Source organism: Mixophyes fleayi, chromosome 2, assembly GCF_038048845.1.
Source record: "Mixophyes fleayi isolate aMixFle1 chromosome 2, aMixFle1.hap1, whole genome shotgun sequence".
In the NCBI taxonomy this organism is placed as follows: Eukaryota; Metazoa; Chordata; class Amphibia; order Anura; family Limnodynastidae; genus Mixophyes; species Mixophyes fleayi.
Window position 1 is genome coordinate 177,401,830 of NC_134403.1, and position 16,251 is coordinate 177,418,080.

General features: G+C 39.9%; 1 protein-coding gene across 1 annotated transcript in view; it reads right to left on the minus strand.

The window, feature by feature from the left end:
* Nucleotides 1-2,566: 2,566 nt before the first annotated feature.
* GUSB (glucuronidase beta) overlaps nucleotides 2,567-16,251 on the minus strand; it is a 31,088-nt gene continuing 17,403 nt past the window's right edge. The window contains exons 8-12 of the mRNA XM_075195022.1: nucleotides 14,247-14,393; nucleotides 11,699-11,783; nucleotides 4,919-5,095; nucleotides 3,613-3,748; nucleotides 2,567-3,287 (exon numbers count right to left, since the gene is read on the minus strand). Of these exons, the coding sequence (XP_075051123.1) occupies nucleotides 3,145-3,287; nucleotides 3,613-3,748; nucleotides 4,919-5,095; nucleotides 11,699-11,783; nucleotides 14,247-14,393 (688 nt within the window). The 3' untranslated portion in view covers nucleotides 2,567-3,144. The remainder of the gene's footprint in view (nucleotides 3,288-3,612; nucleotides 3,749-4,918; nucleotides 5,096-11,698; nucleotides 11,784-14,246; nucleotides 14,394-16,251) is intronic.

A 16,251-nucleotide genomic window follows, 5' to 3' on the forward strand; every position in this document is an offset into this window, starting at 1 on the left:
TTGACATCCGATATAGGCCTATGCAATAGTGAATATGAGGGGCAGGGGGGGAGCTTTACTGAGGTGACTCGATCAATCAAATTGTGAATTTTCCGCCAGAACCCCACAAATCTCGGACAGGACCACCAAACATGTTGGAATGAGCCTTCCTGCCCACATAGTCTCCAGCATTGACTAGAGGAGTCAGGATATATGGCTTTTAAGCGGGTTGGGACCAAATACCATCTATATAAGAGCTTATACGAGTTCTCTTTGGTACGGACACAGATAGAGCTCTTAGAGGAATGGGCTAAGATCAGGTCACGAGTCGCTATCTCTAGCTCGACGCCAAGGTCTTCTTCCCACTTCAGCTCGTAGCGATCTTTGGTAGGTTGACGAAATGCTACCATGATACTGTAAAAAGTAGAGATCAAACCAGTAGGAACGGATTTACGTCTGCAAAAAGTTTCTAAAGGTGTAAGTTGGTATATAAGCTTAAGCTTTGGGATCGACTGATATAAGTGTCTCAACTGAAGGTATTGATAGAAACTGTCACGGGGAATGCCATATCGTCGCTGTAAGTCAGCAAATTCGGGGAATATCCGCATGGGCGCTATGTCAGTGATAAATCTTAGACCTTGTCGGGACCAGTGGTGGAAAGATGAGTGTTGCTGCCCTGGTGGAAAAGCTGGATTGTTCCACAGTGGGAACATAACTTCCGGATTCTTTATTAGCTGAAATGTGCGGGTACTGTAGTCCCACATCTGGAGGGAGAAATAGTAAACCTTTTATACATGCTGCGTATGACATTCATGTATTGCATGTATTCTTACCACATGTTGTTCAGCCCTTTATTTAAATTTCTTCAGCATATTGCTACTGCGAGCCCATATAATGTTTGTGTGTACGGAATTAAAATTATTTGAGCCAATGCTATGCCTGTCAAAAATCGTTGGCTGAACGGTTGGTCTTGCAAAAATAGTTTAAAACGTGTACAGTGTGTATGCAGGCATTGAACGACCAATCAGACCATCAGTCATAGGTATAATCTTTGCAGAGAACACATTGGTCGGAAAATTCTGCAGTGTGTAGCTAGCCTGAGTGCAGTACAGTAGAGGAGTTTAGATGAAGGGTAAGCATGTCCCCCTTTAGATCTATCTCAATTTTAGTCACATGGTACGTTAGCTACAATACTAAATTCTGCACCTTTATAAACTGGTTACAGGATTTGGTATTTATATGATGATCACAACATCTTTACTTCAGGACGCATTTACATGCTCCATTTAAAGGTTGCACATCTCATATCAAGATGAATGCAACTCAAAACGGCCTGACTTAAATGAAGGATTGCAACTTTTGCGTACACACACACTCAAATGCTTCTATATACTTATATTATACATATGAGTTACACATACTAAACATGCACCCACCATCATCAGAAACAAGCCTATAGGACGCTGAAAGATACACCGCCTATAAAGGCATACTCTAAAAGATATGTATAAGTCAAAGAGAGCAGCATCTGTAAGGGGTGTGGTCAATATGCGTCTCCACTCTGCTGTACTGAACATTCATGAACAACCCCCTCTCCAAGCACAAGATACGCTCAACTCAAAATCCAAGTGCATGCACAGTGTGACAAATTATATGCAGGTTGCATGCTTATGTGGAACCAATAGGCTTCCAGAGTGTTTTTTCCTCCCGGGTTCATCCAGAATGTAATATTGTAAAAGTAGAAAATCATTTGTCATACAGTTCATCGTATCAGTTTTTTAACCTGCATAGAATGGATGTTTGTACTTCGAGACACACATGACCTATAATTTATAAACTAACAAAGTTCAGGCATACTATATGAATAGTGACAGAACAGTGCAGTGGTAAGCATTTACATTTAAATTTTTACACTTGCAGCCTATGCCAAAAAACTTTATGAGGAAAGGCTAAGTGAGAAACACCAATCCTTATTTATTGTTCTTTGCTTGCCACCCATTCTGTATTGTTCTATTTGTGCTGGTGCACAGACACCCCCTGTAAAGATGCATGCAATGTCTATAGCATATTTCAGAAGATTCTCAGGTGTTAAGTCTTGTAACCAGTAATTAAGTGAAAATTATTCCCAAAGCAAAATTCGTAAGCAGCAATTATCTCTGCTATATTAAGGTGTTAGAACTTTTTGGCTTTAACATGTCTTATCTCATAATTACATGTGGTAAATGCATGTATAATGCAAAACAACAGAACTAATAGCCTGCAGGTATCCATACTACAGGCTGTGGAAACAATTTAGGCTAGTAATATAGAGTGATATACTGTATATAGGTGATTAACCTCCCTCCACTAACATATAGTAATATATGGAGTTGTGAAGCACTAGTTATAAAAGATATGCATTAGTATGTGTCAATATGGGAACGAAAAAGCACTGCATTTAGAATTCAGTAAAATATTCTGACACATGCTCAACTCAGTAGGTGACAGCAGTAATTGTACGTGCAGGCTGTAGAAGGATGACAATTAACATACTAAAAGAGAGCGATATAATAAAATGCAATCAAATCTAAAAAACAAAATTACACCATTCAGGTTTTATTAAGTTTTTATTAAGAAATTATATTTTGATCATTCTTGTTCCCTGTCAAGCATATAAAGTTATCTAGGAAAGTTGACATACAGTTCAAAAAGCATTTCATTTGAAAGTGCATTAAAACAACCAAAATACTCCTGCATCCATAAACATAGGGGCAGGGCTTGGGGCTGGTTTCCCCCAGCAAAGTACAGTGACTGTACATAATACATGTTGGACATTACATTTTGTCAATTCAAGGCACATTTCTCTTTTTTTTTTTTTTTTGGATATATAAAAAAAGTGCATTCAATTTTTGAACTGTATAGCCTGTAAACTTGCGAGAAAGGCCATTCTGCCTCCATCTGTTTGTCAACACTCAAGTCTTGTATTATTATGGTGTTTGTTCTCAATTGTAAAGTGCTGCAAAGTATATTGATGCTACGTAACTACAGGACCAGTATTACACTGTACTCTAGCTGAAGTAAGCTTATACTGTGTCTTCAGCCACAGAGCTTAGGCAGCCCACAATAAAGTCTTTGGCAGGCTCTGTGTAAAACACTTATTGTATGCACATTTTCAGAGGAACCAGTTTAATACCAAGTAGCAGGTTTGTACAAGTACCCTGTATCATTGGCCAGCTTCCAGTATCTGTCCCGTAGAAGGAAAGCCGCTGTCTTGGGCTGTCGCTGGCGGGTGAAGATTCCTTTCTTATTCCCCACAACTCTAGTAACCGCTGCATAAGAATAATACAATGAAGAATTAATACAGAGCAACAACAATAAAAATGTTAAATAGTAAAAAATAGTAAATTGTAAAGGACAAGCAAGCTGTCATATATTTCAGTAAAAAAAAAAAAAAAGTGACTCTCACTTAGGTTAACATTGAATTTGAAATGGTTCTATATATAAATTTCCAAAATGTTTCCCAGTCTTTTGTTTTAATCCATTCCAAATGCCCTTCACATACACAACAACGTAGAGTGAATTTACTCACTCTTTCTTGGGCAGCAGAGTAGTAAGTTCTTTAGTACCATCTACCTATACAGTAATAGGACTTACATTGTGCAGTCATAAAGTCTGCAAAATTCCAGATGAGCTCCCCAATGACAAATGTCTTTCTCTTCTCATCAAACACAGAATGGTAGTTTTTTAACACTACCCCTTGATATTCTTCTGTGAACATTAATGGTGGGTCCTGCAAGCACAAAATGGAAGAGGCTTCTGTATGAACGTAGATTGAAGTTTGTTAAAAGATCAGGTTCAATAGATCTGTGAGCAAGGAGAAGTGTCCTGGGTCTATATCTACCAGACTGTCCAGCAGTTCTGGCATTATAATGTGCTATCCCATAAAGCATATGTAATAACGGCACAAACAGTCATGCAACACCCTGAACATAGTATCCAGATCTGTAAATAGTTAAACAGTGCAGAATCAGGATTCCTGCATGCTCCAATGCTATAGTCTACTGCAGCACACATCAGATAATACAAATGGGCAAGTATGTGGACAGACTAAATATTAGATATCTATCTCTATAGGGTGGAAGGGAGAGAGAAAAACTATTTTAGAGGGTTCCAGAAAGGATTTAAAAAAAAAAAAAAAAAAAAAAAAAAAAGTCTGACAGTTGGGCATTGGTCCAGTCATTTGCACCAAAAGGCTGGCTTTACACATGCGTGGCCAGTATAATAACTGATCTACATCCCTTAATAACCAAGTCACTAATAAGCCCAGTTTCAAGTTCTTCCCAAAAGCCAGGAGAAAGTAGATACAAACTGGGTTTGTGGATATGAGGGGAGAACACACCTATGATGAAGACAACTCCGGGGAGAGGAGACCCAAAAGAAAAAAAAAAAAAGATACAGCAGAAAGACAGTCAGTGGAGATATCTGTATATGACAGAGTCTACAGTAACTGTCTGATTTTTGACAAGTACCAATTCAGTTGTTGCGTTTTGGATTACAGCCTTATATATTACCGGTTGTAATTTTTTTTTCTGCTTGTGCTGCTGTGTTTTAATGAAATTGTATGTGGGTTCAGCTAAGGCAGCGCTTCACAACCACTGTGTCAGGACACATTTATGTGCCACGATAATTTGGGGGTCATAAAAAAAAGAAATAAATTTTACAATATAATTATAATTTATAATGAATATATGCAATCTATATTATATAAAACTGTATTTCCATAATAAATGACAAATTAGCTCTGTTTTATTTATTTAAATATGTTACCACTGGTGCAAAATGAAAGAAAGATTCATGTGGCAACTGTGTTGGCAGATAGGTCACAACACTTTAAAGGTTGGAGGCCACTGAGTCAAACTCATTAGGGATTTGTTACAGAGGAAGTCCATGTTCTACTCACACTGTGGAAGCCAGGTATGGTATCCGCTCCATATTCACTCTGTATGATTGGCTTCTGATACTTCTCATGCCACTTGTCAAACTGGCTATTAAGCTGGAGCTGGATCAGCTCCAGGTGACCAGGATCGTGGTACCAGGAGAAGTAGCTATTGACACAGATCACATCCACATACGGAGCCTGTAAATAAAAATGAATTCACTGCTCTATCATTTTATAATACCTTCATACAGCATATAGGTACTTAATATCATAAAGGTTGGCTTCTTATGGGAAATGTGACCGACCAAATTTGTCCCTTTGATGCAGAGAGCATTAAAATTATATAGATTACAATGGAGAAAGTTATGAAAGGAAACACAGAATCACATGACTGCATGATGTGCATACCCAATAACCTGGCTCATCACATATAGAACGGCGTGAAGAACCGGTCTCTGACACTGGGATCCGATTGCAAAAAAATATAAAAATTACATAAAATTATTTACATCCAAATCAGGTGAATGGTGTAGGAATTACAATGGGTTCTATATGTGCCTCCCACTTTTTAAGGGACCCAAAGTAATGGGACAATCGACTCAAAAGCTATTTCATGGACATGTGTGGGCTATTGCCTCGATATTTCATCATCAATTAAGCAGGTAAAAGGTCTGGAGTTGATTCTAGGTGTGACATTTGCATTTGGAATCTGTTGCTGTCGACTCTCTCAATATGAGATCCAAAGAGCTGTCACTATCAGTGAAGCAAGCCATCATTAGGCTGAAAAATCAAAACAAACCCATCAGAGAGAGATAGCAAAAACATTAGGTGTGGCCAAATCAACTGTTTGAAACATTCTTAAAAAGAAAGAACGCACCGGAGAGCTCAGCAACACCAAAAGACCCGGAAGACCACGGAAAACAACTGTGGTGATGACAGAAGAATTTTTCCCCTGGTGAAAAAAACCCTTCACAACAGTTGGCCAAATCAAGAACACTCTCCAGGAGGTAGGTGTATATCTGTCAAAGTCATCAATCAAGAGAAGACTTCACAAGAGTGAATATAGAGGGTTCACCACAAGATGTAAACCATTTGTGAGCCACAAAAACAGGAAGACCAGATTAGAGTTTGGCAAACAACATCTAAAAAAGCCATTACAGTTCTGGAACAACATCCTATGGACAGATGAGACAAAGATCAACTTGTACCAGAGTGATGGTAAGAGAAGAGCATGAAGAAGGAAAGGCGTGGGCACGTATGGCTGCAAATGGAACTGGTTCCCTTGTATTTATTGATGATGTGACTGCTGACAAAAGCAGCAGGATGAATTCTGAAGTGTTTTTCGGGAAATATTATCTGCTCATATTCAGTCAAATGCTTCAAAACTCATTGGACGGCGCTTCACAGTGCAGATGGAAAATGCATACTGCAAAAGCAATCAAAGAGGGTTTTTTAAGGCTAATAAGTGGAATGTTATGCAATGGCCAAGTCAATCACCTGACCTGAATCCGATTGAACATGCATTTCACTTGATGAAGACAAAACTGAAGGGAAAATGCCCCAAGAACAAGCAGGAACTGAAGACATTTGCAGGGATGAAACCCATCGTCTGGTGATGTCTATGTGTTCCAGACATCAGGCTGTAATTGACTGCAAAGGATTTGCAACAAAGTATTAAAAAGTGAAAGTTTGATGTAGGATTGTTTAGTTTGTCCCATTACTTGTGGTCCCTTAAAAAGTGGGAGGCACATATAGAAACCGTTGTAATTCCTACACCGTTCACCTGATTTGGATGTAAATTCCCTCAAATTAAACCTGAAAGTCTGCAGTTAAAGAAAATCTTGTTTGTTTCATTTCAAATCCATTGTGGTGGTGTATAGAGCCCAAAATATGAGACTTGTGTCGATGTCCCAATATTTATGGACTTGACTGATATATATATATATATCCCAATTTCAAGCAGCTTTTTTATATAAGTAAAACTTACATTTTAGGTTTACTGGCCCTTAAAGCATGTTGCTCTGATTTAGTATGTTTTCTAGTAAGGTGTGACTCAAAACTACCCTCCCTTATTTTAATATGAGTCAGGCTAGATATTATTTTTCAGTAGCTTCCAGGTTACAAAGGTAAGGGTAGCAAGGGACAACCAGCATACTGCAATGTCCTCCTTAGCAATTAATAATGTGTAAAGAATGAAATGCATCGAGATTTTTTTAATTTTATTGAAGCAAGTTCAAATACATAAAACAAACGAGAAACAATGTGGAACAGACGTACAGTTTACAGCAAAACTGATATAATTTTACTTTACTGGCTCAATGTTACTACTGTTTGCTACATATAAGTGCCATGTCATATTTCAATGAAGAGGAAACACATGTAGAATGAAATATATAATATACATTGTACATGGAAGCCACCCCAGAGATTTGGAGCACAAGCAAAATTAAAAATCAGGAGAAGGTGATTGGTGGATAATTTATACACATTCTGGTCTGGAACCAAATAATATCCTTAAATCAATGTGTGATGCGGTGCTTGAGTGGGTCTAATAAAGTGTCAATAAATGTCTCTCACACCTACAAAAAGGCCTGAATACTCTTTTCCCTTGTCATAGAGGTCTCTACCCAATCCAAGCGGAAAATATGGTATAACTTTTCCCAAAATAATGCTGGAGCAGGAGGCGTACTAATGGCCCACTAAAAACAGATTGCAGCGCTAGAAACCTAACCGGCTATAAATTGAAATATGATATATTATATAAAACAAAACTGTGTGATCACGGATCATCATATAAAAATGGAAGATTTATTAAGGACATGTACAAAAATAAACACATCTAACCAGCTATATAATCAAATAGTAATTGCACAAATGAGTGTAAAATATATCTATCCGCATGTGACATAACATACATAAAAAACTATCGTTTGCAGACCAACTCTTAGCGCTACTTAATTCAATAGATAAATGACAGCTGTCCAATGTGTAGCAGAAGAGAATGGCCAATAAAAATGTATATAAAAACCTTAATGCCGCTATCAAACTCGATAGATAGGAGTCAGCTCCCTCCCTTATCAGTGCGAGATTCTTCTTATATTCCGGCCTCTTGATGTCTCGATCTCTCGCTAGTATGACACTCTTCAGCACACAAGCAGTGTAAGACACGTAATGGTATCACTAGTCGTAGCCCACAGCAGTGTGTGAATCCAGACTGGCATGCTGTCAATCAACTTCTGGGCCACATACTGACTGATAGCCGCCCATTCTTGCCTAATCAATGATTGGAGTTTGTCAGAATTTGTGAGTTCTTGTTGTTCACCCGCCTCTTGAGGATTGATCACATGTTCTCAATGGGATTAAGGTCTGGGGAGTTTCCTGGCCATGGACCCAAAATTTTTATGTTTTGATCTCAGAGACACTTAGTTATCGCTTTTGCCCTATGGCAAGGTGCTCCATCATGCTGGAAAAGGCATTGTTCGTCACCAAACTGTTCTTAGATGTTTGGGTAAAGTTGCTCTTGGAGGATGTTTTGGTACCATTCTTTATTCATGGCTGTGTTCTTAGGCAAAATTGTTAGTGAGCCCACTCCCTTGGCTGAGAAGCAACCCCACACATAAATGGTCTCAGGATGCTTTACTGTTGGCATGACACAGGACTGAAAGTAGAGCTCACCTTTCCTTCTCCATACAAGTGTTTTTCCAGATGCCCCAAACACTCTAAAAGGGGATCATCAGAGAAAATGACATTACCCCAATCCTCAGCAGTCCAACCCTGTACCTTCTGCAGATTATCAGTCTGTCTCTGATGTTTTTCCTGGAGAGAAGTGGCTTCTTTGTTGGCCTTCTTGACACCAGGCCATCCTCCAAAAGTCTTTGCCTCACGGTACATGCAGATGCACGCACACCTGCCTGCTGCAATTCCTGAGAAAGCTCTGCACTGGTGGTGCCCCGATCCCACAGCTGAATCAACTTTAGGAGACGGTCCTGGCACTTGCTGGACTTTCTTTGGCACCCTAAAGCCTTCTTCACAACTACTGAACTTCCCCTTTTTGAATTCTCGATGATCCGATAAATGGTTGATTTAGGTGCAATATTACTAGCAGCAATATCCTTGCATGTGAAGCTCTTTTTGTGCAAAGCAATCAATACTGCACGTGTTTCCTTGCAGATAACCATGGTTAACAAAGGAAGAACAATGATTTTAAGCACCACCCTCCTTTTAATGCTTCCAGTCTGTCATACTAACTCAAATCAGCATGAGAGTGATCTCCAGCCTTGTTCTCGGCAACACTCTCACCTGTGTTAATGAGAGAATCACTGACCTGATGTCAGCTGAGCCTCTTGTGGCAGGGTTGAATGCAGTGGAAATGTTGTTTTTGGGATAAAGTTCATTGTCATGGCAAAGAGGGACTTTGAAATGAATTGCAATTCATCTGATCACTCTTCATGACATTTTGGAGTATATACAAATTGCCATCATAAAAACTGAGGCAGCAGACTTTGTGAAAAATAATATTTGTGTCATTCTCAAAACTTTTGGCAATGACTGTAAGCAATTATCGGGACCATGGAAGCCGACTGCTGAGTCTGCCAGAGAAATCAAAAAGACATTTGTGTATAAAAGCAGTACAGCATATGGTACATATGTCTAAGCACTCAGTTAGTAGGCTGACCAGTACAATCTGGAATAGAGGGTAATGCGCAAGTGTAAGCGCTAGAGATACCATAGGTCCCAAAGAGACACCTCCAAGTAGTGGTCTTTCCAGTCATCTGTGACTGAGCTGTACAGCAATGACACTCAAGGACATGGATATTCACACTTAAGGTCCAACAGAAGTTCCTCAGCAAGATCCCCTAGGTTAGATGGCATCCAGTAGCACCTTGTCTCTCTACGGCGAGGGACAGTGCCAGCTGGTCTAGAGTCAGGCAGCGTGAGGGTTGGTGGTTGTTCAGATAGAACCTTTGGAGCACAATGCAGTCACTGCTCCCAATGTAGCGCTCAAAATACTGTGTTGCAGCAAACATGCATGGCCTGTATACCCACAGGGAAGTAGGAAAGATGTAGGGAGTCCCGACTTTATCTGTGAAGATAGGGTAAAAGCTGTGTCATATAATGTGGCACAGGAGAGTCTTTCAGTTGTCTGGCCGTAGTTTGCCTGCGCTTCGCAGATACATACAAACTGAGGTTACAAATAACGAGGCAGCAAGCAGTGGTAGTTTCACTACAGTGGTCTTTTCCTCATTATCAACGTCCGGCAAAGAGGCCAGCACGGGTCGCAGATGAAGTCTAAGGTTTGCATAAGGGAGAAATTGCTAGCAGAGTCCAGGCAGTACGGGTTCACAGCTGGGCTGTCAAGTGCAGTGAAAGCCTAGGTGGCCGAGTCTCTGCAGATATATTCAGGAAGACACAACTTCACACACTGGTATTTGGTTAAACACTGCAGCTGCAGCAGCCTCCAACGTGTAGTAGGTTCAGCGAGTAAGTTGTCTGGAGAGAGACGTGGAAGACCGCCCTGTTGCTGAAGTATGTACGTAGCCACACAGGGGTAATAGTCAGACCCGAGTTATAGCGGTCAGACCCGAGTTATAGCGGTCAGACCCGAGTTAAAGCGGTCAGACCCGAGTTAAAGCGGTCAGACCCGAGTTAAAGCGGTCAGACCAGAGTTATAGCGGTCAGACCAGAGTTATAGCGGTCAGACCAGAGTTATAGCGGTCAGACCAGAGTTATAGCGGTCAGACCAGAGTTATAGCGGTCAGACCAGAGTTATAGCGGTCAGACCAGAGTTATAGCGGTCAGACTAGTTCCGCTGGACAGTACATGTGCCGTGATGTATTATGCACAAATCCCAATCACCTCTAGGTACCTGGGACTCAATTGTGCGCTGTGTAAGCGCCTGCCCGGCATTGAAAAGTCAGGGTCTTCCCCTACAGTATCCGGCAGCTGGTCAGATGGGACCATGTAACAGTCCGACACGAAGGCAGTCACAGATTCAGGGTCTATGCATCTCTGCGTGGTGAGGGTCGTCCTAGTAGCAGCTACATGCCACGTCTCATAGCACCCAAGGATCCTAGTAGCCGTCTATTAGTAGCGTAAGCTGCTCATTCCACTTGAAAATAATCTGGGTGGGATAACAGAAAAAAAGTCTAGGCAGGCCACTATCAGAGTGGCCGGATTCCGGGGATAAGAATGCCCCGCCCACCAGAAGTTTTATATTCAAATATATTCACACATTTATATTCAAAATATAAACCAATACCTCATGTTTTCATTTTGCTTTATACACAAAGATACGCCTTGTTAAGGATAAGCGCTGACAATTATCTTTTTGTTTTGTATATAAACGGCGTTTATATTGCCACGCAGCTTGTACCATATAGAATATGGGATTAACCGAGCGCAAGAGCTTATTTCTTCTGTGAAATTTAGACGTGGCAGTACTGAACATGTAAGTGAATGGAATTTGATAGTTTAACAATGAAGGTGGTAGCCAACTTCAACCATTTACACCAACCCTAAGGTAAAACTGGTACAATCTGCAATAGATCTAGTGCTCAATAAACAGTTCGAAACCTGTATTTTCTTTGACACCTGAACATCTGCACTTTTTACAGTACTCACTCCATTCTCCTTTACTTACACACTTCATAAGAAACCCATAGACACGTGAGGCACAGTTCACTTACCCAATCTACCCAGAGAAGGAGACATGTCTTTGTGGCTGTGGCAATTTAAGTTTTAGTTACTTTAAAAGACTGTTTGTAAGGAAATAGAATAAAAAAAAGTAGAAACTCAACTCACACCTTGGTCTTTGTCATAGTTAGCGTTGCTAACGTAGGTGACTGGTCTAGTGTAGTCCAGTTGTTTAGTGTGAGCGATCACAGTCCTGTGGAAGGGAAACAGCTGTCACACACAAAATATGTATTTGCTAAATAGTATTGGATCAGTTGAGCTTACTGGCTTGAATGGAAATCCTGTAGTCAAAAAAGGAAATAGAAAAAAAATAAATCATAATATATAATACAGTAAAGTGAAAAAGAAAAGTACACAGTTTTTCAAATCTGTATTTTTACTAATTGGGACATAATCGACAATCATTTAGTCCTCACCAATTCATAAAATTTGCCATTATTAAACAAAATAAAAAAAAACAGTCAATGATATGTGTTATTACCTGCTGTTATAAATAAAAAGTTTAAAAACAAAAAGAAAAAAAAGAAAACAAAGTAAACATGAAGATTTCTCCCAGCATCATACAATGTGATCTCTGCATAAAGATGGTCATCTGCCTTCACTGTTCTCCTTTTGTAAATGATCTTTCTCACTGTAGAATTATGGACTGCAAATTGTTTGGAAATTGCCTTCTTATCCTTTCCATATTGATGAGCATAGCATGGTGATAACACAAACCTGAATGCTCCAGCCAAAACTTCCAAATGTTTTGCCTTTATGCATAGCTGGTAGTATGTCATGATGATTAAATAATGACGTGCACGTGATTAGCTCCACTGGTCTCAAATGACCGCCTTTACGGATATGGAAGCAGTGAGGGTAGACTTATTCTTATTTTATGTTGACTAAGTAAAGACAAACATCTGTTATTTGTCACATGGGATTAGAGTGATGACATTTTAGGACTACATGATTGTTAAGTATGCCCCGATATCTAACGGCACAGATTTGATAAAGGGTAAACTTTTTCACATGACTGTACTTAAATAACAAACATACACAGTAAAACTAGAATTAATTTACTTTACAAGGTGGAGTTAGGCAAGCTGTGCATCACATTTGGTTATAAAATGGCAACAAAATACAAATAATGCAAACCAAGACTATGAGGTATATTTAATAAACTGCAGGTTTGAAAATGTGGAGATGTTGGCTACAGCAACCAATAAATTCTAGATATCATTTTGTAGAATGTACTAAATAAATGATAACTAGAATCTGATTGGTTGCTACAACATCTCTACTTTTTAAAATCTGCAGTTTAGTAAATATACCCCTAGATATGCTAACCTATGGGATTTCAGCTCTTGAGGATCTCTCATTATTGAGCCACAGCTTCTCTATGCATTATTTGTTTCTACTGGAAAATGTGACCTTTGTGTTTCAGTTAGCAGACCAGGGACTTGCTAGGACTTTTTTGCTTTCTGAAACTGGGAACCTGTCCAGTGTTGATTTCACAGAAAAAAAAATCAAATAAATGCTATCAGGCTTGTATCACTTTCACTACACATCCCCTGTGCAGTATGTCAGAATATATAGGTGCCATCCAAATTAATTTATAATAAACAATCTTTGCTCTCCTCCTTCCTCATCAGACAGGGGCTAATACACTGAACAAGACTGTATGCATGACGCACAAGTGAGCATTGGCTTTTGAGCTCTGGCTGCTGAAATGGTAAGAACAATTATACAGAGATATTGAATCAATGCTGTCCACAGCTATATCGCTTGCATTCATTGTTCAGCTGCCGAAGTGTGCAGAAATGCAATCTGAAACTAAAAAAAAAAAGAAAAGAAAAGAAAAGAAAAGAAAAGGAGAAAAAAAAACAACAAACAAAAACAAACGCAAAGCTGTCTCTTAAGTAACTGATCTGCATCTCTGTCCTAAGCTCCTGCTGCTAGATGCTTAGGCTCCCTTTAAAATTCTTACAAACTAAAACAAAATTTCACAAGATTTATAACTACTTCTCTCATTCTCTCACGTAAGTTTGCAGGTAAAGAAGGATGTTTGAATTACTTCTACATCTGCAAAAGGAAAAAAAAAAAAAAAAATAAACTTAATATATCTTTTGCCTTGTAAAAATGAACAAAATTCAGAAGTAAATAGTATATCCATAAATGTAGTAAATATTCACAGTATTTTGCCACAATGACAACATATTTTTTTTAACTGCAATTCCATCAATTCAGCTATTTAAGACGTTTTCTCAAAATGCCAATTCATATCTGGTGAAGGTAATTTGTACATTTTTAATACCGATTGCTTTATTCAGGAACGGGCTGGGAGAGGGAAGCCCGGGGGGCACACAGGCACACATCATTGATGACGCGGCCGCATCGCCTGTCACGTGATGCGGCCGCCTGTGCGCTGACGCGGCCGCATCTCATGTCATTAGATGTGGCCGCCCGCGGGTAAAAATGTGGTATGTTGCATCCGGGGGGCGGCCGGCCGGCCTACCCCCCGGCCCTAATAGCGGTCTGACTGAGTGGCCCGGTGCCCCCCTGCCCCCATGCCCAGCCCGCCCCTGGCTTTATTCCACTGTTGAAGATATGGCTCTACATTTAAGTCAACCTCATAACATGCTGAAGACATATATGAAGATGTTCTTCTACTTACTTAAAATAGTACCCTGCAGGACTGAGCTGTGAGGCAGGTTCATTGGCCACTGACCACATCACCACCGAGGGCCTGTTTTTATCCCTGCGCACCAGCTCCTCCATCACAATTAAATGATGTTGCAGAGACTTGTTTCCAAAGCTCTCACTATCAGAGAACAGACAAGATACAAGAGCAGATTACAAAGCATATAAAGCATGTTAAAACAATTCTGCATTAAACAAGCTTGAATAAACAAATAAAAATCTGTTCAAATCATGGTGACAGTTGTAGGTTTTATTCTATATCGAACTTCATACATATCTGCACGATAGAAGTCATTTTTTCTGGCAAGTATAAAAAGTCTATAAGTATTACTATGTCACATATAGGCAGGAGTATGCTCACTGTACTAATAGGAAGTTTTATATGAAATCAGATGGTAAGAAGTGTTGAGACATAAACTCCCAAATCACACATGAATTTACACAGTCCACAGGACAGCCACCATCAGCAGCAGGTTTATATTTCACCAAAGGCTAATAACACTTGGGTGCTTTGATCGAGTGTTTTAGCCTCAGGAACCTAGCATTTACACTCCAAATTTGACTGCACATAGCAGGTAGCTTAAATACCCATATCTTGCCACACTATGGACATGATTCACAGAGAATATAATAACAATAATAATAAAAAAAAAACCTGCGCACAGCGATACCCTTATAACTTACAGGAGTGAACTAATAATGTGAATGTACCTGCTCACAATCTCTTGACAATTCTCATTTTTATTCATCCAAGGAGCAGAGTGCTACCCCAAGAGAAATGCATAAAACTGCGCTTATGGAAAAGTAAAAAAAAAAAAAGAAGAAAAAAAAAAGAAAAAAAAAAAAAAAAAAAGGTTCTCTTGTCTAAGGGGCACTGATTCCCAGAGAGTATCAGCACTCTATGGGGCATATTCAATTTGCTTTCCGGTTCGCGGGATCGCGCCGGAACGGGCCGCGAAGTCAATCCACGGTACCGCAATACCGTGGATTTTCGTTCGCAGCCCATAGGATTGCATACGAAAATCCGCATTATTACGGTACCGTATTACCGGCAATACTGCGCAGGTTTCGCGCGTTACCGCGAACCGGAAAGCTAATTGAATATGCCCCTATGAATGCTGGGACCAGCTGATCTGCTGACATCTTAAAGACTTGGCGCACTGTGGAAAGAAGAGTATCCAGATATACTGAAATGTATTGGGGCCTGATTTTGGCTTACATCGCTAGTTTAACTGCAAAGTTGTTTTTGCACATTAATACTGAACTATGAAAGGAATTATAATTTTTAGGAAATAAAAATGTTGATATTTTACATCCTGAGCGCTAGTTATTTACCTATAATCACAGTTTTGTCATTTAACACTGCTTGCACATGTGAAAATGGACATAACACACTTCTGCACTGGAACCGCTAATGAATCTGGGACTCTCCCGCTTTCCATCAAGGGCTGGAAAAAGAAATGGAGACACCCCCGGTGAGCCGCATACCCCCCTCACCCCTTGATCCGCAAGCCGCCCCCGCCCCAAGGCTTACCTCTTTCTGTCTCCTGTCACTGTTTTCCTTCCGCGACGCACTGTAAGCTCCTTACTGAGGAGATCTCGCGAGAGCGAGACTCACGAGATCTCGGTAAGGAGACTACTGAGCACCGCAGAAAGGCTACAGTGACGCCGCACTGATCAATAATGCCGCTGAGCACTGTCAAGGGCCGCCTGGATGCCTGAGGCCCCTGGTCTGTAGCCCAGTTAGACCTCAGGTTAATTCGGCCCTGTTCCCATCAGACAGATTTATTTTCTTTTTGGTGATTAATAGTCGCTTTTATTTTTTACTGGTGTTAAACTCAGCTACTTTAAATGTCCACAAACTTTGGATCAACTTATGCATTTAAATGGCTTGTTATAAACATCTACGATACCCTATCACATTCATAACACTGTTGTTCACAAATAGTTTTAGGAACTATTTTGGGTTTATATATTTA